General features: G+C 41.4%; 3 protein-coding genes across 4 annotated transcripts in view; all 3 read right to left on the minus strand.

Annotated features, from left to right (window-relative positions):
* Positions 1-4,973, minus strand: part of LOC134438895 (alcohol dehydrogenase class-3-like) — a 9,912-nt gene extending 4,939 nt beyond the window's left edge. The window contains exons 1-4 of one of the 2 annotated variants that reach the window (XM_063188609.1): positions 4,565-4,973; positions 4,367-4,468; positions 3,923-4,073; positions 1-34 (exon numbers count right to left, since the gene is read on the minus strand). The exon at positions 1-34 is cut by the window's left edge and continues 54 nt beyond it. In XM_063188609.1, coding sequence (XP_063044679.1) covers positions 1-34; positions 3,923-4,073; positions 4,367-4,468; positions 4,565-4,582 — 305 coding nt within the window. In that variant the 5' untranslated portion in view covers positions 4,583-4,973. Of the gene's footprint in view, positions 35-3,922; positions 4,074-4,366; positions 4,469-4,564 lie in introns of those variants that run through there. The other variant, XM_063188610.1, reaches the window with a different exon arrangement.
* Positions 4,974-6,833: 1,860 nt separating this feature from the next.
* LOC134438435 (zinc finger protein 37-like) lies at positions 6,834-11,301 on the minus strand. The gene is made up of 2 exons (XM_063188011.1): positions 11,102-11,301; positions 6,834-9,833 (listed from the first exon to the last, which is right to left on the minus strand). The coding sequence occupies exons 1-2, from the start codon at positions 11,166-11,168 to the stop codon at positions 7,501-7,503; spliced, it is 2,400 nt and encodes a 799-aa protein (XP_063044081.1). The 5' UTR covers positions 11,169-11,301; the 3' UTR covers positions 6,834-7,500.
* A 214-nt stretch (positions 11,302-11,515) lies between these two features.
* Positions 11,516-20,466, minus strand: LOC134438438 (zinc finger protein 135-like). The gene is made up of 2 exons (XM_063188014.1): positions 20,363-20,466; positions 11,516-15,248 (listed from the first exon to the last, which is right to left on the minus strand). The coding sequence occupies exon 2, from the start codon at positions 15,092-15,094 to the stop codon at positions 13,613-13,615; it is 1,482 nt and encodes a 493-aa protein (XP_063044084.1). The 5' UTR covers positions 15,095-15,248; positions 20,363-20,466; the 3' UTR covers positions 11,516-13,612.
* Positions 20,467-21,658: the final 1,192 nt, after the last annotated feature.

Genomic DNA, 21,658 nt, shown 5'->3' on the forward strand with positions numbered 1-21,658 from the left:
CACTGAGGGAGAAAGAGGGGGATGACCTTGTCACCTGTAAAAATACAAAGACGATGATGGAACCACACTGTTGGAACATAGTAGAGAGTTAAATTTGCCATCATTAGTGGACAATACCTAAAGGCGGTGCTCCAAAATATAATGCCTTGGTAGCTATGTTTGCTGTTTTAAAGTCTGTATGTATCATTCAACATTCATTTTAATGCTCTACATGAGTAAGAAGACCCTAACCAAGTCACCTCTGCACCCCCTTACCATCGTATATGCTGTCTTTCAGACTGACCACTAAATCAAGCTGAAGTATTCATTTTCTATATAACCTGGAGGGTGCATGACTCCATAATTTTCAAAAAGGATTAAATATTTTCCATCCTGTAATCAGAGGACAGTTTCACATGTCTCCTAGGTCCATAGAATGAGCTTTTCTGCATGCAACACTGTTTAATGTCTGCATCATGTGCATTAATCAAGTGTTGTGTTTATGGTCATTTTTTCGAGAGCTGTCATTGTTGGAGTGTCATAGTTTGCTTATTGACCACAAGTATGTCATGATCTCATAACTCATGCAATGATTACACAGAACTCTATATTACGGAAATAGGCCTTATATGCCTGCAATTTTGATAATTCAATCTTTCTGTGTAATAGATAAGTAATTAGTCCCTCAAAATCTTCGCTGCTGAGTGCCACAGCCTTTCTGTGATGGTATTTTAGTTGTGCATTTATGTTGGCAGTCAATATAGTTCCTTTTAAAATATTCTTCCTTGTGTCATTTTTAGAATTATCCAACTATTACAACATGTTTTGGCACTGTCCCAACTTTTTTGAGATTTGTTGCATGGGTCAAATTTTAAATGATCACATAATTACCTCAAAACAATAATTCTGCTCGACTTTAACAACTGATATGTTTTCTGTACATAATGCTCTACCTTATTAACATATTAGATGTTTTGAAAATGCCAGCATTTTGATTTTATTCACAAAATACAAAGTGTCCCAACTTTTTTGGAATCCGCTTTGTATATAAAATATCAACAGACAGACAGATGCACAACATAGCACACTGGAAACATTAGGTTAGGGATGAGGCAGAGTCTGGGTTGAGTCATGTTAAGAGTCCAGTAAGAAAAAGCAATATAGCAAAACACATACATACAATTATGCGGTTTGATGCTCTGAGTCTATCAGTATGTTTAATTACAATCTGCCTCTAAAGGTAGAGACTATTATCTCACAACATACAAGATACAATATATTTACTGTCATGTACACATGAATTCAAGAATTCATTTAAAAATAAGTTTTTCGTGGTCATAAAAACCCTGTGCTGCCTATTGACGATCTTTTCATGAATATCAGTGAAGTAATAACCTAATATTTACTAGTATGGCCAAAGTACAGTAAGTTTTGATGCTAAAAATGCCTATTTCTGGATATTCAAAATGACAGACATAGAAGATCCCCCATTTCATTTATGAAAAGTTCAATTTCCAGTCATAATGAATACAAGCGGATTCCGAAAAAGTTGGGACACTTTGTATGTTGTGAATAAAATAAAAATGCTGGCATTTTCAAAACATCCAATATGTTAATAAGGTAGAGCATTATGTACAGACAAGATATCAGTTTTAAAGTCGAGCAGAATTATTGTTTTGAGGTAATTATGTTATCATTTAAAATTTGACCCATGCAACAAATCTCAAAAAAGTTGGGACAGGGCCAAAACATGTTGTAATAGTTGGATAATTCTAAAAATAACACAAGGAAGAATATTTTAAAAGGAACTATATTGACTGCCAATATGAATGCACAAATAAAATACCATCACAGAGAGGCTGTGGCACTCAGAAGCGAAGATTTTGAGGGGCTAATTACTTATCTATTACACAGAAAGATTGAATTATCCAAATTGCAGGCATATAAGGCCTATTTCCATAATATAGAGTTCTGTGTAATCATTACATGAGTTATGAGATCATGGCATACTCGTCGTCAATAAGCAAACTATGACACTCCAACAATGACAGCTCTCGAAAAAATGACCATAAACACAACACTTGATTAATGCACATGATACAGACATTAAACAGTGTTGCATGTGGAAAAGCTCATTCTAGATGGACCTAGGAGACATGTGAAACTGTCCTCTGATTACAGAATGGAAAATATTTCATCCTTTTTTTTAATCTTGGAGTCATGCACCCTCCAGGTTATGTAGAAAATGAATACTTCAGCTTGATTTAGTGGTCAGTCTGAAAGAGAGCATATATGATGGTAAGGGGGTGCAGAGGTGCCTTGGTTATGGTCTTCTTGCTCATGTAGAGCATTAAAATGAATGTTGAATGATATATACAGACTTTAAACAGCATACATAGCTACCAAGGCATTATATTTCGGAGAACCGCCTTTAGATATTGCCCCATAACGGTTGCAAATTTCAATCTCTTCTATGTTCCAACAGTGTGGTTCCATCATAAGAGTATACAGGTCACAAAATTGTTTTCTTGCAGTCAGGATATGCCACATATTAAGCATAACAAAAAGGTAAACAAGTTGAAGAACACGCCTATCAGTTGAGCTGCTGAAATCATGTCTCGCACATCAAAAATATTTAATTTTTGAATAAAATTATGCCATCAGTCAAAGTATTTAACTGTTCAGTCTCATCCCTTGTGTTGTGTTTAGTCTTATCCAATATAAAAAACATTTTATTGGCCCTGTCCCAACTTTTTTGGGATTTGTTGCAAGGGTGAAATTTTAAATGACCACATAATTACCTCAAAACAATAATTCTGTTTGACTTAAACAACTGATATGTTATCTGTATATGATGTTCTACCTTATTAACATATTGAATGTTTTGAAAATGCCACAATTTAGATTTTATTCACAAAATACAAAGTGTCCCAACTTTTTTGGAATCCGCTTTGTACTTACTGTAGAATTTGATGGTGGTGGTAAGTACGGTATTCGTGAAAATGCTAACATTTGTGGATTGGCAGCATGAATTATGGAAATTAACTACTAAAAATTGTACACAGTGCATGTAAAAAATACGACAGTATAACTTTTTGGTCAAAAATGGCATTGTCTTCAAGCCTAAAAACTCCAAGTAATGTGTTATTATATGACTGAGGCTTACAGCATTCATCTCCCTTAACATAGGCACTGATTTTGTAAGAGCTGCTTTAGAGCTGGAGCTGTTGAGGAGCCACGGATATGCCAAATAATGTAGGTGACATTTAGACATGTCACAAACAAGATGAACACTAGGGATGGTACAAACCGCACCGAAAACCGAAACCGTACAATTCACACACATACCGAACCGAACCGTGCAATCCATCGCAAACCGCAATTCATGTACTGCCCAGAAAAATATGTAAAACAGAGATTCTAGGAGTATCTTATCCTGTATCTCTGATTAAAACATTAGCGTATAAGACCAAATCAGAGGATGACACAATTAAAATCATACCATTTTCACATTATAAGCCTATACAAACCATATGTAGGATATTTAGTGATACGTCCGACTCTATTAGCCAGTGCACCATTTGTCATAAACTAAAAAAAAAGAACCGTAGAGAACCGAAAACCGTGACCTTGACACCGCGATATGAACCGAACCGTGAATTTTGTGAACCGTACCACCCCTAATGAACACCCACTAGCAAAAGCATGAATTGGCACTCATGCCCCTAAATTGTATCCTTATGGTCATTGATGATCTCCATTGATAAATCAACCAGCATTACCATTCAGGCATTACAGAGTTTTTTTTCCCAAAACTGGCTGCTCAGATGTCAGAACTAACAGTCTTTGGCTATAAGTAAATGCCACTCATAATAAGCACTTGTTATGGGGAAATCAGATATCATTTCACACCGGCATGCCTCCTTGCCCACCTGAGTCTCACCTGGGGAGAATCTTGTGACGCCAGCCCCAACACTCTCCACCACTCCTGCACCCTCGTGGCCCAGCACCAGGGGAAAGGGCCGCAGTTCCATCCCCTTACCTGCCCCGTGCAGGTATGCCCAATCTGTGTGACACACCCCACTAGCCATTACCTGGACACAGAAATTACATGATACGAGTAGGCCTATAGGCCTATGGACACTTTGAGACTCTTGGGCCCAGAAGCTCATGTGTGCAAAGTAATGTCATACTATTAGTTAATGAGTTTCATTTGTTTCATTTGTGTTGTGTGGCAGCAGTGACAAAACACCTATCGCCTTTTGCCCAATGGGAACCATAAGGCCTATCTTTATTATAGCGATTATGTGACAAATCGACAGTCAATGACTCAGCCTAGCAACAAAACAACTGTATCCAACCGATGGTTGATGTCTCTGCCAGTCACCTTGATGCGAACTTCGTGCGCTTTGGGTGGTGCCACCATCACCTCCTCCACCGACAAAGCTTCTCCAGGTTTCCAAGCCACCGCGGCCCTGCACCTGATTGGCTGTGGATGTGAATACGTTTGTTAAAAACAAATATAAAATTGCTCTAATGTGCCCAGTAAATCTTGTTATAAGACAAAACAGGAGCAAATACGCACCTTGCCTTCCATCGCCATGTTGCAGGTCCTTGGAATGTAATTACCAAGTGGCGTAACTTCAAAAGTCTAGCCAAATGTAATTAATGTAGGTCAAAGTCTATAGTGCGTGACGTGCGTCTAATATGTTTAAAGTAACTCATGTCAAAGCGTTGTCTGCAAATACACTAGGTTAAACAGTAGGCCTACGCCACGGTATGTCAACAACTTCAAATCTCCAGGCACGGGTGTCATCCAACACGCGTCTCCATGCAATTAGGTTAAATTGTTAATGCAGTTGGTGAAGTGCCACTGTTAGCTGCTGGCTCACTTGTTCGAGTGAGGTCTTCCTCTGTCGATTTCATTTTCTGCGTTTGAAAGACAAACTCGTGGCGCCCTCTTCTGGATTCAGGGCAAAATGGCTGGACAGACTCAGACAAATTCATCTGCTCATTTAGCAAAATATTACCCCACCCATGCTTCTATAAAAGCCTATAAAAAAATACTTGTTTCAAGCAAATATTGCTTATAACAATAAAAAAATATAACATCTATGTTATGTATGTTGTTCCACGGACAAATATCATAAAACAACTAGTTAAAAGGTACTAATAATTATATGATTTTTACTTAAATTAAGATTTATTTATTTTTTACTTGAAACTAGAAAATAGGCTTGCTAAGATTTCTTTTCTTTTTTCAAAAGATTTTTGTTTGGTCTTTTTCGACTTTATTTGATAGGACAGTGTGAGAGGGGGACAGGAAGTGAATTTGGAGAGAGATGGGGAGGGGTCGGCAAAGGACCCGGTCAGGGAATCAAACCCGAGTCAGTCGCATGGCAGGCGAGCGCCCTACCGGTTGACCACAGCAGGGCCAAGCTTGCTAAGATTTAATTTGTTTTGCAGTGCACAAGAGAGGGGGTATTTCCTTTTTTTAAGTTGTTAGGACAGTTTGAGAAGAGACAGGAAAATAATGGGAGAGAGAGAGAGGAAGATTCGTACTGTGCCTCCCATTTCCAAACTGATGTAGTTGACGAGGTCGCAGGTTCGTGCCCCGAGGGGGACCATCAGGTGCAAGAAGACCTCCGTCACACATGCATGATTCTATGTTACCAAATTAAGTTCACCAAGTAAGTTATTGGCTGATGTCTGTCACTGGTAGATACTTTATTTCTATGTGGCAAATAATTTCTGACAACTTAACAAGGATGGTACCGGGGTGATTATCTTTGGGCCCTTGAAACCCACTAACTCATGTTCAGGATCTGTCGCTTTCATCATACCTCAGTTCTGTATGCTAAAATTAGGTGGTGCTTTGACGTTTCAAAAAGTAAAAGTAAATTCATGGTGTAAGTACAACACTAGTACACCATTAACTCCATTGTACCTAATGAGATAGATAGGCGGTGTTACTACTGAAAAACACAGAAAACCGAACAAGGACCCACCACCAACTTGATGCAACCAGTGTAGAGTCCACTGATCATAAGACAAGTAAACAGGTCTACTGGTTACTCAGATAAGTTGGAAGAAAGTTGTTTTGAGACCTCTGAAATTTCCACTGTGGTTAAAAATTATCTCTAAATTGGAACAATTTCTTACATTTCATAATCTGGAAGTAGTCAAGTATTCAGTGCACCCCTACGCCACAAGTGGTCAACATGGTACACATCCCTCACTCCCTCATCGCTTATTCTCAATCGGAGTGTGGTAGGAATTGTGTTAGAACTAGAAAAAAGGAGGGGGGGAATCACATCTCACTCTTAACTGATTTACATCTATATCATTCAAAGCATTAAAAGTAGAGATGCACCGGATCCGGCAGGATAATAGGGTTTTTCACAGGATCCGGGTCCGGCAGGATCTTAAGCAGTGGATCCGGTATCCGGTAGGATCCTAAAAATCAGGATCTGGTGCATCTCTAGTATTTCGTAGCTTAGGCTTTTCAGTCAGTCTTTCACAACCCCAGTCGCTGCATGGAGTGAAAGCCTTTGGAAGCGGCCGTTGCAGGCAGTGTGGCAGTAAGCCAGTCTAAAAGTGTCGAGTCTAAAAAAATAGTTTGAGCCAACGTAAATAAAAAGGGCCTACGTGTGAGAGTAGGCTATGTGTTTCAACCCTTTCGTAGGATCTGGTATCCGGTTCCGGATCCGGCAGGATCTTAAGCAGTGGATCCGGTATCTGGCAGGATCCTAAAAATCAGGATCCGGTGCATCTCTAATTAAAAGGTCGAAGAGATGTTCTGATAGAGACATTCAAGCAAAGTCTTACTTGATTATCACACAGTAGTAGGCCTATATGAAAAACACATTTAATGCATGAACAACATAATATGAAAAATGTTCCACAAAACCATGAAGAGGAGTCAGGATAAAAACAAACCATACCAGAAGTTATTCGTTTAAATTGTGTGCTTGTTTGTGTGCGCGTGCGTGTGTGCGTGCATGCGTCAGGCTTTGGCTGTGCACTGAAGATGAATTTTGGCATCTGTGTTTGTCTCTGGCTTTGTGTTTGTATGTGTGTGCAATAATGTTCCATACATGTCCGAATTACAGCTCCAGGCCAAATACAACCCTATTCATTTTCAATGGGGTTTTATTTCTGGTGAGTTAGAATGTCCATACCACCAAAGCACCAAAATGTGTCATGGAAATCTACAGGGTATATTGAAGAGTGAAATGTGGGACACCAGATCAACAAACAAAAGCAGCTGACAGCAAAGGAAATCTGGGCTTCCCAAAATGTGTTTAAAAAAAAAAGAAAAAGAATGATTGGAATAGTTCAAAATGTGGGCAATGAATCTATATTCCATGAAAGTTTAACATTATTGATGGAATTATGGAAGTTCATCAACTTTTCATGATATTCTAATAATTTGGCCTGGGGCTGTACGTCTGGGTTCGACTCCATGTCTTGGTGCCAGTCTAGTTGTGTTAGGCACTCTACTGTATGGTTGCCCCAAGCTTAGGACTCCCAGTGTCCAGTTAAGTCTGGTTCCCCTTGCATATGAATGTTCTTAATGTGGTCGTTCATGTGTGTGCTACGGGTGAAGGACTTCAGGCAAAGAGGACACACATACGGTTTCTCTCCTGTGTGAACACGCTTGTGTGAGTTCAGCTGGCTGACCGTTGCAAAGCTGCGGTCACATTCATGGCAGCTGTACGGCTTCTCCCCTGAATGAACGCGCATATGCACCTGTAGCGTGGACACTCCTGGCAGCCATTTTCCGCATTCCCCACACTGCACCTTGTGTCTGGCCCTTTCCAAAGCCTCCGCCTCCGCCTCTGTCTCACCTGGGTGCTCTTTCTTTACGTGTGCCAGCAGAATATGATTCCGCTTAAAGATCTGACCACACACCGAGCAGGGATGCGGCTCGTGAGTGAGCTTGTGGCGCTCCAAGTGGTACTTCTGCACAAAGGCCTTGCCACAATGGGGACAGGAATGTGGCTTGTCGCCCTTGTGGCGCATCATGTGACGAGTAAGGTAGGACAAGTGGGTGAAGCGCAGTCCGCACACATTGCACAAGTGCGCCCTGCCGCCCTCTTTGTGGTCCAGCATGTGGGTTCGCAGGTACTGTGCCGTGTTAAAGCACCTGCCACACTCCTCACACTCGAATGGCTTCTCACCAGTGTGTGTGAGGCGGTGGCGCTCCATGGCCGCTCGACACCTCACCAGAAGGCCACAGACCTCACACAGAGTGGGGCCGTTAGGGCGCGTGTGTCTGTTGCGGTGGCGCTCCAGGGCCTCGTAACTCCTGGCCACGTGACCACAGGTCTCGCAGATACACTTCTCCAATGACTTCTTTGGCTTCTTCGCCGAGTCCCCAGCGTTTGCTGTTCCTTTTTTCCTGTTCCTTTTCTGTTTCCCTGACTTCTTCTCGCCCTGCCCTGATGGATCCCCTGCCTTGTTCTCTAAAGGATTCTCATTTTCCTCCTCGCCATTACTGTCTGCTCCATCACTGGTGGCACGTTTCTTTGGGCGTCGTTTGCGCTTTATAGGGCTGCGTTGGTCTGAGTCCTTCTTGGGTTTCCTTGTACTTGGCTTACGAATGCGCTTCTTCAACCGCCCCCGACCGCTTGGAGACACCATTTCATCCGCTCCACTCTCTTCTCCTCCATCGCTACGCACATCAGCACCTGCCTCTTCCTCAGCATCCCATTCCTTATCTTTCTCGTCCTCATCCTTTTCACTTTCCTCAACATCACTTATGTCCTCTTTGACCAGTTTTTTCTTCTGTTTCCTCACACTTGTCTTCCTGACATGTTTCTTCAACCGCCACAGACCGCTCGGAGACACCATTTTCTCTGATTCACTCTCTTCATCTCCATGTGTGCTCCGCTCATCAGCATCCCTTCCTTTGTCATTCCCATTCTTGTCCTCATTCTTTTCACTTCCCTCACTATCACTTCTATCCTCTTGTGTCTGTTTACTTCTCCGTTTCCTCGTACTTGACTTCTGGACTCGCTTCTTTTGTGCACGCCGACCACTTGGAGAAATCATTTCCTCTGATCCACTCTCTTCCCATCCATCACTATGCTCATCTGCTTCTTCTGCAGCCTCCTCATCTTTATCTTTCTCATTTTCCTCACTATTGTTTATATCCTCTTCAGTATTTTTACTACTCTGTTTCCTCGCACTTGCCTTACGTGCATGTTTCTTCAGCCGCAACAGACCACTTGGAGAGACCATCTCTGATCCACTCTCTTCCTCTCTGTCTCTCCGCTCATCATCATCCGCCTCTCCCTCAGCGTCACAGTCCTTATCTTTCTTTTTCTCATCGCTTTCCCTGTCTTCGCCATCACTTATGGCCTCTTTGTTGTGTTGCTTCCTCCCTGTCTTCTGCTTCTGCTTTCTTTTCTGGTTCTCTTTCGCTGGCTCTTCCCTCCGGTCTTCATCACTGTTTGAATGGTTGTGCTGCTGTCCATTAAGCCCCTCGCCACCAACCTGGTTATCCGATTCGCTGCCTCTCCTGGATCGCCTCTCTTCTCTATTATGAGGGTCTGCATGGGCCACCTTGGAGGCAGGGGGGCGGCCACGAGGCCCACTCTTCTTTGCCACAGACTTGCTCTCCGCCTCACCACCATAGCTGCCAGAGTTCTGCTGGACTTTCTCCTGAGACGACGACTCTTGCTTTTCCTCTTCATTGCTGTGCCATCCTTTCCTCTTCCTCCTCCTTCTGCCTCCCTGGGTTATCTTCACCCTCCTGCGAGTGGTTTGGCCTTGAGGCAGTGTAGCAACTTCAGGATCTGCATCGGAATCTTCACTGCTGAGTGGAGCGCACTCCTTAGTCAGTGGAGCTAGTGGAGAAAGTACAGACCAGACCACAAGGGGGTTATGAAGAGTTGAGTACAGTATACACACCGAGGAATGAATGCAAGTGACTGCTGAACTGTAGGCTAATACTTTTTTGTTCGTTGATTTATTTAACATATGGTAGTTAAAAGTATTAAAGGTGCACTGTGTAGGATGGTATTGCAACTATGCTGCTCATTGAAACTGTGCTGCCTACTGACAAATTTTATCTTTTCATGAATGTTTACTAAATAATGGAGTAATATGTAGGCCTACTAGCATGATCAAAAAGCAGTCCATTCTGCAGCTAAAATGTCTATTTCTGGAAATATAAAAATGGCGGACAATGGAAAAGATCCCCCTTTTCATTTATGAAATGTGTCATTTTCCCTGACATAATGAATACTTAGAATTTGATGGTGGTGGTAAATATTCATGAAAAGGCTGGGTGACATTTGTGAATGGGCAGCATGCATTCTGGAAATAAACTACTACAAATATTACACAGTGCACCTTTAAGGTTATACGCTTACTATTCAAACCACTGTGCACTTTGTATCCTGTACATTTGATTGTTGAATACAACTGGCAATTGTCTGGTCTGCACAACAGATGTGAGCCATTGGACATAGTCACTGAATCATAAATCACTGATTCACTGAAACTGAATGCTTACACAGTTGTGCTCAAACTTTTATCTATGCATTAAGACGTATTGTTCTCGTAGCCTACATGCCAAGGAAAATGTGAATATTGAGTCCAAACGTGTAAAAAACTAACCCTAATTGACTATAACACATGTAATTTATCTTCATAAATTCGTTTCTGATTGGTCATTTGGTTTCAAACGGCCAGGGAGTTGACTCTTCATGTCACAGACTACTCCAGGATTCAATGGGGGAAGGGGAACCCAACAAATAGAAATAATAAACAAACCACACACACCAATGGCAGTAGTATATGTAACAGCAAGGCTTGGATTGCAACCAACCTACAATGTCTCCTGAAGACTGCTCATTATTGTGCCAGGTAGTGTCGTAGTCTTCTATTTAGCTAGACCTACGTAGGGCCTAATGTACAACAACAACAATCAAAAAATTGCTAGTTGGCTGTTAGCATCGCGCGACAATGTTACAATTGTTTGACACACTTCTGACATTATGTTGCCTTTTATTGGCGCGTTTTACAGCCCTGCAAATGCAAAATGTGAGCCCTAGAAAAAAAAGTGGTTAGCGCGTATTGACACCCCAAAACACAGATTTTATTAACTTACAAAATTTCTGCATGGTCATAGATGGATCCAGCCTACGAACCACAACTGAAAGTCTTCTGTTATCCATTATTTTCACCTATTATTCAAGCACTTTCCAGAAGTGTTGTGAATTTATTCAGTGGCACACAATTCTTCTTCACGTTCCGCCGCTTGGTTAGTTTGATGCTTTTGCGCCCTCACATGGAGCGATGGATAATCCAATAATTTGATGTTACCGAAGTCCTAATTTCTTTGGGGGTTTATTTTATTGGGTTGGGTTTTTATTTTCTCATGGCGCTTGGACGTTCCCAACACAAGAAATAGTATTATTATTTATCATTTTAAAAACAATGTTAAAAGTGTCTTTCCCTCTGTATAACTGACTGTGGGTTACCTTATTATTAAACAACTTGACAATAACGACAGAGACCGGACTGAAGTTGACCATTTATCTGAAGCTCAGGAACTGGTACCCGGGCCCGTGCAATACATACAACATGAACATTCCATTACAGAACAACCACCACCATCACATTCTAAGTATGTATTATGACTTGGAAAATTATCAGATTATCAATATAAAATGTGGCAGTAAACAGCACGGTTTCAATGAGCTGCATAGTTGCAATCCCTACTCTGGCCACATCTGTATACAGTGATCATACAAAACATTTTGCACTGTGCAATATATATATATATGTACAATGATAACAATGGCATCATTAACATCATTACAATCTTAATTTGTACATCATAGTTTGCAAAAGTACAGGACAAAGTGCTTCAACAGTTTGGCAGAATACAGTAGATAGGCCTAAATTAGCATTTGTTGCAGTGTCACCAGCAGTGTTGGGAAAGTTACTCAAAAACTGTAATGCATCACTGATTACATGTTACTGTCTTTTCAAAATAATCCCTTACACTACAATATTATGTTATTTAAAATGTAAGGCATTACATTACTTTTGCATTACTTTAGTTACTTTTGCCAAAAGAACTGTATGCCTAAATATGGATCTGGCAATTTATTAGTGTAAATCAAGCTCGTCATGACTTTTTCACCTCCCATCCAGCAGGTGTTTTTGAGACTAAGACTTGAGACTTTGTAGACTAAAAACTACCAGGTTCAGGAATAGCTTCTTTCTGACCCACCAAACTGAATACCACTAAAATCCAGGTAATTGTAATGCATTTGTTACTTGTGTTATTTAGCAATGTAACTAAGTAAATATTACAGATTTTTGCCATGTAATGCCTTACATTACTTGCCTGGCTCTTGCCCGACCTGTAGTTCCGCACAGCTTTGTGAGCTCCACTACTAGGTCTGGGAGCATGTGGCAGGATTCCATTTCTACAGTCAAAAAAAATCGCAGCATTTATTGCTTCAATATCAACAAATTCTTTCAAAACCATTTTCTGTTGATCTCTAAAGCGTCAATATGGTCTACAATATGTCCTGTGACTCCTCAATGTGAGCTGCCAGTGATATTGAAGTGATAAATGCTCTGCATTATTTTTTGAGTCCAGAAATTGAATCCTGCCACATGCTCCCAGACCGATGTGTGTGTTTGGAGTGCCACCAGGGGGCTCCAGAGCACACACACGGAGGTCTGGTAGGAACCAGGCTATTACATCACTGCATTACAGCAAAAAGTGGTCACCAGCAGAACTGCAGCTGTTCCCAACCTAGGTAACTACAGTGCCTATAAGTCTACACAGCCCTGTTCAAATGTTAGTTTTTTTGTGATGTAAAAAATGACAGAAAGACAAAAAAGACACATTTTTTCCACCTTTAATTTAAAGAGGCCATGTAATTAGAGTGGCATGGCTTCTTTAAACTACTATCCTGCACAATATAATTGAAAAACAAATGCAAAGCTTTAAAGGAGAACTTTTGTAATGCTCACACTATCCTGGACTTGTCAGTACCTGAGGTTTTTTTTCTTCAGCCTTTTCCAAGATCCTGTTTCATTGTAATGGGGGCAGGCATTTGTTTACATTTAAAAAAAACATCTTGATTTATTCCCTATAACATCCAAAATGTTGTGCAATATCAGCAGACAACTAGCAAACAGTGGTACAAAACAGTGATTTGGGGATAATATTTGGAGTAGGCCTATGTTAAGAAAGTTTTTAATGTAACAAAGTCTGCCCCCATTAGACTAGCTCAGATCTCGGAAAGGGCTGAGTTGAAAAATGTTATCCTTTAGAGGAAAAATATAGAAAATGAAAACTTAAATTAAGTTATCCTTTAAAGGAAATATATAGAAAATAAAAACTTAAATTAACATGGTTGCATAAATATCCAAACCCTTAAACTAATACTTTGTTGTTGGCTTTTATTACAGCACTCAGTCTTTTTTTGGTGAGAATCTATCAGCGCTCATATTGATGAGGCAATGTTTGTCCACTCCACTCCTCTTTGCATCTCCTGTGCACAGTCTTCCTCAGATCACCCAACAGATGTTCAATGGGATACAAGGATGAACTCTGTCTGAGCCATTCCAAATTCCATAATTCCCTCCTCCCTGACTAAGGCCCCAGTTCCCCTTGACTATGAATGTTCTTAATGTGGTCGTTCATGTGTGTGCTGCGGGTGAAGGACTTCAGGCAAAGAGGACACACATACGGTTTCTCTCCTGTGTGAATGCGCTTGTGTGAGTTTAGCTGGCTGACCGTTGCAAAGCTGCGGTCACATTCATGGCAGCTGTACGGCTTCTCCCCTGTATGAACGCGCATATGCACCTGTAGCGTGGAAGCTCCTGGCAGCCATTTTCCGCATTCCTCACACTGCACCTTGTGTCTGGCCCTTTCCAAAGCCTCCGCCTCCGCCTCTGTCTCACCTGGGTGCTCTTTCTTTACGTGTGCCAGCAGAATATGATTCCGCTTAAAGATCTGACCACACACCGAGCAGGGATGCGGCTCGTGAGTGAGCTTGTGGCGCTCCAAGTGGTACTTCTGCACAAAGCCCTTGCCACAATGGGGACAGGAATGCGGCTTGTCACCCTTGTGGCGCATCATGTGACGAGTAAGGTAGGACAAGTGGGTGAAGCGCTGTCCGCACACATTGCACAAGTGCGCCCTGCCGCCCTCTTTGTGGTCCAGCATGTGGGTTCGCAGGTACTGTGCCGTGTTAAAGCACCTGCCACACTCCTCACACTCGAATGGCTTCTCACCAGTGTGTGTGAGGCGGTGGCGCTCCATGGCCGCTCGACACTTCACCAGAAGGCCACAGACCTCACACAGAGTGGGGCCGTTGGGGCACTCATGTCTGTTGCGGTGGCGCTCCAGGGCTTCGGAATTCCTGGCCATGTGACCACAGGTCTCGCAGGTAAAAGGCCTCACCTTGCTCCCCATTTGACCTTCCTCCACGCCACCTGAACCCAAACTTTCAGCTGACTTCCTGTGCAAGACCCTGTCCTCAGGACTTCTCTGTTCTTCCGGCTCACGGTCTTCCAGCATGACAACACTGTTGCCTTCACACACACCGCTCTGCTGCCATTGCCACCCTGGCCTATGTGCCTGTTCTGTTTGGAATTGATCAATATCCTCTCCGTCTCTTTCCATGTTTTCATTCCACTGGCTGCTTTCCTCTTCATCTTTTACCAGTGTCTGGAACCAGGTTCCGCCATCAAGTCCTATCCCTGTATAGCCACAAGTCTTTTCAGCGTCACTCTCATCCTCCTCTTTTGCCTCGTTCCCTGTCTCCCACTGTTCTTCAGTTTCCTCTTTTTTGACCTGGTTGTTGTAACAGAGTTGTACTGTCTCCCACTGTTCTTCAGTTTCCTCCTTTTTGACCTGGCTATTGTAACAGAGTTGTACGAGTTTGGTTGCCACATCTTTCTCACATTTCACTGTGTAGCTCTCCATCTCCTTCTCTTCCTCCCTCTCCCCATCCTCACTTTCCTGTTTGATGTGCTTCTCCATCCATTCCCACACTTGGAGATCATCACTAGTGCTGGTCTGTTTGTCCATTCTGTGTTTTTGTCCGTTTGTTTGTTGTTTTGTTTTCATGGAATCCTTCTTGTCACCCCCATCACCACTTTCTCGTTGGCTGAGGTCTTTTGTCTACTACAATATCTTCATCCACACCCTGTGGTCAATCACCTGCTCCTTGGACCTCATCACCTGCTGGCAGGGATCCACCACCTGCAAAGGAATGCATCACCTGCAAAGACACAGACAGAGAGAGAGAGAGAGAGGGAGCGAGAGAGAGAATAGGAACGATTAAATTCAAGCATTCAAGCAGAACAAGCAGAACAGGGAACGACAAAAACAACAACAATAGCACATTAACAAATTGTGAATGTGCTCATAGTAGAACACAGCACTGTAGTGGTAGGCCTACTCTGAGTGTGAAACTCGTGGGTTTTCATTGCGAGGTGTTCATGAGAAGCTGCCGGTGATGACTGCTCAATGAGAGTATACAATCGATGTGGCTGGTGTAGGCCTAATGTTTTCGAACATTGCAAAACACGAATGTCGCCAGCAAAGCAAAGCAAAATCTCTATTAATTTAATGTCTACATTCTATTATCTTATTATGTTAAATGTTATTCAGTTGTTAATTTATTAACCACTTATTAATACCAGTCCTGTTACCTGTCTTGCACTTTATGTCAGTCTGTAAAATGTCAGTCTTGTATAGCCTATGTCTATGTCCTGGCATGGTACAGAGAGAAAACGTAATTTCATTTTCCTTGTATTACTTGTGTATATGAAGAAAGTGACAATAAAGGCTGACTTGACTTGACTTGAAAGGTGTGGGTTGACATGGGAAGTGGTGGGGACATTAGGCCCTACAATGGCAAATTTCACAGATGTGCATTTTGCATTATATTTGTAATAAAGTTTTGCCTTATATTTGCAATAATAAGTGGCGGGGACAACTAGGTTAATCTCAAAAATGGTATGGGCATGTCTCCACCATCCACACCTAAAAAAATGACATCCTGGTCGCCACCTGCCGTCTTTTCATCCATTCCCGTTCGCATCTATTCTGGACTTTACGGTCCCATTCACTTCAATTCATTTTTTTGGGCGTTTTACAGATTTCGGACCGTGGCGACGCCGCTGTCGTCGTGCGAGGAAAACAACACTTTTGTCGGGTGCTAACTATGGTCATGGAACGGCTTGATGAACAACAATGATATTAGTTGTGTCATTTCGAAGATAATTAAAGAAAACCTTATTACAGTGGGATTTCTCATAGGCATGGTTTTGCATGTCTCTTATCTTTTTTCATGTTGACTGTGCTATCACCTAAGTTGACAAGGTGCACAGCGCACAGATGTAGGGTAGGGTGGGGCAAAACGCCCCCCTTAAGGAAAGTGTAACTTTTCTCTAAGCCGAAGTAAGCCATATGATTTAGTTTTTGTCACAGTATTTGGTGGCAGTGACATGATTAATAATCCATCACGGAAATTGTTACAAATTAATAGTTTATTCATATTTTAACAAAAACAAAACTGGGTGTGAAGGGGGCGTTTTACCCCACCAGTGGGGCAAAAAAACGCCCCCTGAGATGGGGTAAAATGCCCCCCTTTGTTACTAGCCTGTTTGCTTCATATATCATCACCAAAGTGACCAGAGTATGAATTTTAACCTCTGAAAAGAAAAGAGAGGTAATATTTTCAACAGTGCAGTATATCGTATTCATATTTATTTAAGGATGATATGAATTAATTTAAATATAGGCCTAATATGCATAAATCTGAACAGTCAAATGTAAAATACAAGCTAAATTTAGCATTCTAAACATATATTGTGAATAAATATAGGTCTACTGTATATCACAATAACTAGGCTAAATGTATATATGAAAATGAATACATGCATTAATAAATATAATAGGCCTATTATACAATAGGCTAGTTATTAGCCTGAGCTAACTGTGCTAACTCTGCTAGCATATTTAAATAGATGAGGTAACTTAGCCTAAATATTTTAGGTTTTGTTCAAATATTCAGACTTTAACATCTGTTTACACCATGAAATATAAAAAATGTTGTTTTTTGACAAAGTAATGTTAATAATAATGTTATTATAGCCTAATATTGTGATAGTCCCCTGGGGGCGTTTTGCCCCTCTGCATAGGGGGCGTTTTACCCCACAAGCTGTTTTTTCAAAAAATTGTCAAGTTATTAAAATGTAATTGTATTCATTATAAACAGCCTATATACTCTGAAACTACAGACTTCACTCTTCTTCTATCATATAATACTGCAATATAATGCTTAACTACATTTTTATAAACACGTGTTTACTCACATCTGAAAATTAGATCAATACCATGTAAATCGTTTCCCTTCAAAAAATACTTTGTTTCAGTCGTTTTCTCTGGACAATTTGTATATCCCCGTTGTCAACGTAATGCATAGAAACAGTGAAAATGTATTTAAGCCCTCTAGTGGTTTTTTAGGGAAAACAGGTGAGGGGGCATATTGCCCCGTGGGGGCGTTTTACCCCACCCTACCCTATGCGTAGTACAAAAAGGAAGAACACATTTCACGGTGTAATTCTGAAAATAATTAATTTCAAAGTTAAGTGTTATTACATAGGCACCATGGTCATCAATAGGTGTGTAAGAACAAGTGAAAAAATAAATTGGTCAGTTTGTCAAAGAGGAGACGGTAGATATGCACCATAATACACAGTATTCATCGAAATATGCTCCTGAATGAAATGCTGAAGAAATACTGTAGGCACAAATATCTATTTACTGAATTAGCCTATCAGTAGTGACGTAACATACACGAGTGTAAAAGTTGTCCTTTGAGGGGACAATGATCCCACAACCTGTGGAATGGCAGGCATGACTCCATCCACTAATCTACCACAGCTTCAGTAAAAATTGTTTGAAAAGAAAACTCTCGTTGTTGTGCACATTATCACAGCACTATAAATCATATAGGCCTACGATCATTGCTTCATCATACTTCAGACAATGAGGTAATGATGCAGGGGTAATATATTTTATAGCCTATGATTTATTGTGTTAAAATGCACAACGACGACATATTTGTCTGGTCATAACATTTCTTATGAAACTGTGGTAGCTTAGTGGATGAAGTCATGCCGTCCATTCCATAAGTTATGGGTTCAAGGCCACTCAGCATTCAACTTTTACTCACGTGTAGCCTATGTTACCTCACTCCTGATATAGGCCTACATTATAAGGGTTATTGGGTAAATACATATTTGTGCCTTCAGTATTTCTTCAGCATATCCTTCAGGAGCATATTGCGACACATACTGTGTATTATGCTACATATCATCCACAGTGTCTGCTTTGAGAAATTAATCATTTTCAATTTGTACTACTTCTTACATGTGTGGTATGATCTGTTAACTTCAGAGTTCCTTATTTTCAGAATTACACGGTAAAAAGCTATTCTTGTTCATTGTGTTCATAGTTCTGATCATTCTGCACATTGTAAAGATGAAATGGTGATGACACAGTGAACATGCAAAGAGATTAGAGACCTGTCCAATCATGCAAATGACATCCCACTGTAATAAGATTGTATTCAATTTTCTGCAAAACAACACAACACATTGCAGAAATTCTTGTAGCCATCATATGTAGGCCTAGGCTATAGGATGTAATGAAAGCATTTTCACATCGTCAGCAGCGCAAGCACCCTTTTCTCACAGACCCTTGTGCTCTACAGACAGACTTGAAGCATATGTGCACCTGTAAAACATGCAGTACAATGTTACGATTCTGTTTGTCAATTCTTAACCTACAAACATGAAAAAGACAGATGAGATGGAAGACATTTGAAACTTCTTGAATGTAGCAATCCCACTACAATAGAAACAACAGGAATTGTTTGCCAATTAATATGTGGTAGCCTAGCCTATAATGCAACCTTTGTCATATAGCCTAATAGTGGGTTAAATTGAATCCGAATGGCTCAGCGTGCCCTACAATATCGCCCCCTGTGGCCACAGTAGCTAATGAAGATAATAGGCGTGTACGAGTTTGTTGCGAGCGTCGATGTTGCGAAAGGCACGTGAGCGAGAACTTGTTGTCACGATGTGGGTGTGATTAAATACAGCGCATTTACAGTCGCCAACAAATATGAACAAGACGATGAGCTAGCACCGGTTTGCTCTACTAACACACCACATGTGAGGAGTGGGGGGACAGGCAGTGAGGAGGAGCTGAAGTGGGGACCTGCGCAAACTTGTGTAGAGGTGTGAGACAAGACCCATATAGGCCTACACACGTGAGTGAGTTGTTGACCAACCAGTTCATGGGCGCGTGACCTCGGAGGCAGTCCGCAGACGAGCGTTGAAGGGGATAAGCAACTGCAGAAGTTGCAAGATCTGACTGCAGTCGCATTCATCCCGCGATAGTTTGACACCATGTGACATGTCACCTCGTCAACGCAACATCGGCGAAATTTCAAAGTTTGCCAGGAAATCTAACCGTCATGCAGCATTTTCATCCAGGGTGCATCGCTGTCTACATGTGCATGTATGCGTTGACGACATCTCGATCGCACCTAGTGTTGCTTGAGTGATATGCGGCATGTGCATTACTGAGGAAAGAGACGTATGTGCCGTTAGTCTTTTTCCTTCATATCATTCAGATGCATGGTGTGATGCATACTCTGTACTATGGTGCGCATATCTACCATCTCTTTGACAAACTGACCGATTTGTTTTTTCACTTGTTCTTCCACACATGTAATAACACTTAACTTTGAAGTTAATTATTTTCAGAATTACACCGTGAAATGTAGGCTATTCTTCCTGCATACATCTGTGCGCTGTGTTTAGACTAAACTTGTAACGGTGATAGCAGTCAACATGAAAAGAGATAAGAGACATGCAAAACCATGCCTATGAGAAATCCCATTGTAGCCTAATAAGATTTTCTTTAATTATCTTCGAAATGACACAACAAATATCATTCTTGATCAGCAAGCCGTTCCATGACCACGTTTAGCACCCGAGACAATTGTTGTTTTCCTCGCACGACAACAGCGGCGTCGGCACGGTCCGAAATCTGTAGAACATGAATTGAAATGAATGGGACCGTAAAGTCCAGAATAGCTGCGAACGGGAATGGATGAAAAGACGGCAGTTGGTCGACTGGTCGCCAGCCCTAGTCTCAGGCTTGCACAGTAACTCAATGCTAAATGAGCCGCTAACACCCATTTTAGAAGTGCTAGCCTACCCTACTCACTGCTAAATCTGCTGTGATATTCAGTTGGCTGTATGAATATACGTGAAGTGAACATCATCTACAATATTTCTCGTGTAAACTTACCCAATTTTTGCGTGGCAGAACGTGGCTCTAAAAAACACAAACATCAGCTGCTTGTTGACTGTGTGCGTGAAGCCAGCTTCACTAGCGTCCCACTCCCAACTAGATGTCCGCCGGACCGACAGCAAATGTTGTTTTCACAATAAAAGCACACATTCTTTTCTTCCAGTAAATAGCCTGCGTAATAGTAATAGGCTAATACGGCCTAATAATAATAATAATAGTAATAATAATAATAATAATAATAATAATAATAATAATAAGAAGAACAACAACAACAACAACAACAACAACAACAACAACAACAACAACAACAACAACAACAACAACAACAACAACAACAACAACAACAACAACAAAAAAGAATAAAATAATCATCATCAATCATAATCTCATGGGTTAGTTAATAATACTAACTTGAAGAAAACTGGTGCATGGCTGACAATTTTTTCTAGACTTAATGAAAGATATAGAGTAGGCTAGGCCATCATTTTTGTTTGTTTCTTTCAGTGTTTGGTAGGCTATGGCAGTGTTAGTTGCACAGGTAGGCTAACACAGACAGTAGAAATTGCCTGCTGATGGTTTAAAAGAGAGATGGGAGGTTGAAAAGGAAAAAAACATGGGTAATCTTTGGTAGGCCTATAATGGGTGGCAAAGTTTATTTGCTTTCACCCTCAGCAGTCAGAAATTTCAGGTCAGATAGGCCTACTAGCCTAATTATAAAGAGTTGGACTACAAATAAATGCGCCCACTGGCTAAACACTCGAATTGAACTGAATCATTAAAAAAAAAAAAATACTTTGGTAATTTTACTGTCTCATCTTTATTGCGGCTGGCTTCACGTTGCAGTGGGGTATTCTTCCTCTTGCTTCCTCTTAATAGCACATTACCACCACCCACTGGCTTGGAGCATTTTTTTTTACTACGGACTATCAATTTCAGTAGAGTAGAGAAGGGGGAGTAATCAACCAGTGCTCTCCCCTATCTTCCTCCATGACTGAGGTACCCTGAGCATGGTACCGTCCCACCGCACTGCTCCCCATGGGGCGCCACTGAAGGCTGCCCCCTTGCACGGGTGAGGCATGAATGCAATTTCGTTGTGTGCAGTGTGCAGTGTTCACTTGTGTGCTGTGGAGTGCTGTGTCACAATGACAATGGGAGTTAGAGTTTCCCAATGGGCTTTCGCTTTCGCTTTCGCTTTCGCTTCAGAGTATCATTCATTGATCCCGAGGAAAATTAAGGTGTCAAGTAGCATACATACAAGTACAGAGGGGCAATACGCTCCCATGGGGTAATACG

This window comes from Engraulis encrasicolus, chromosome 22 (genome assembly GCF_034702125.1).
Source record: "Engraulis encrasicolus isolate BLACKSEA-1 chromosome 22, IST_EnEncr_1.0, whole genome shotgun sequence".
Classification (NCBI taxonomy): Eukaryota; Metazoa; Chordata; class Actinopteri; order Clupeiformes; family Engraulidae; genus Engraulis; species Engraulis encrasicolus.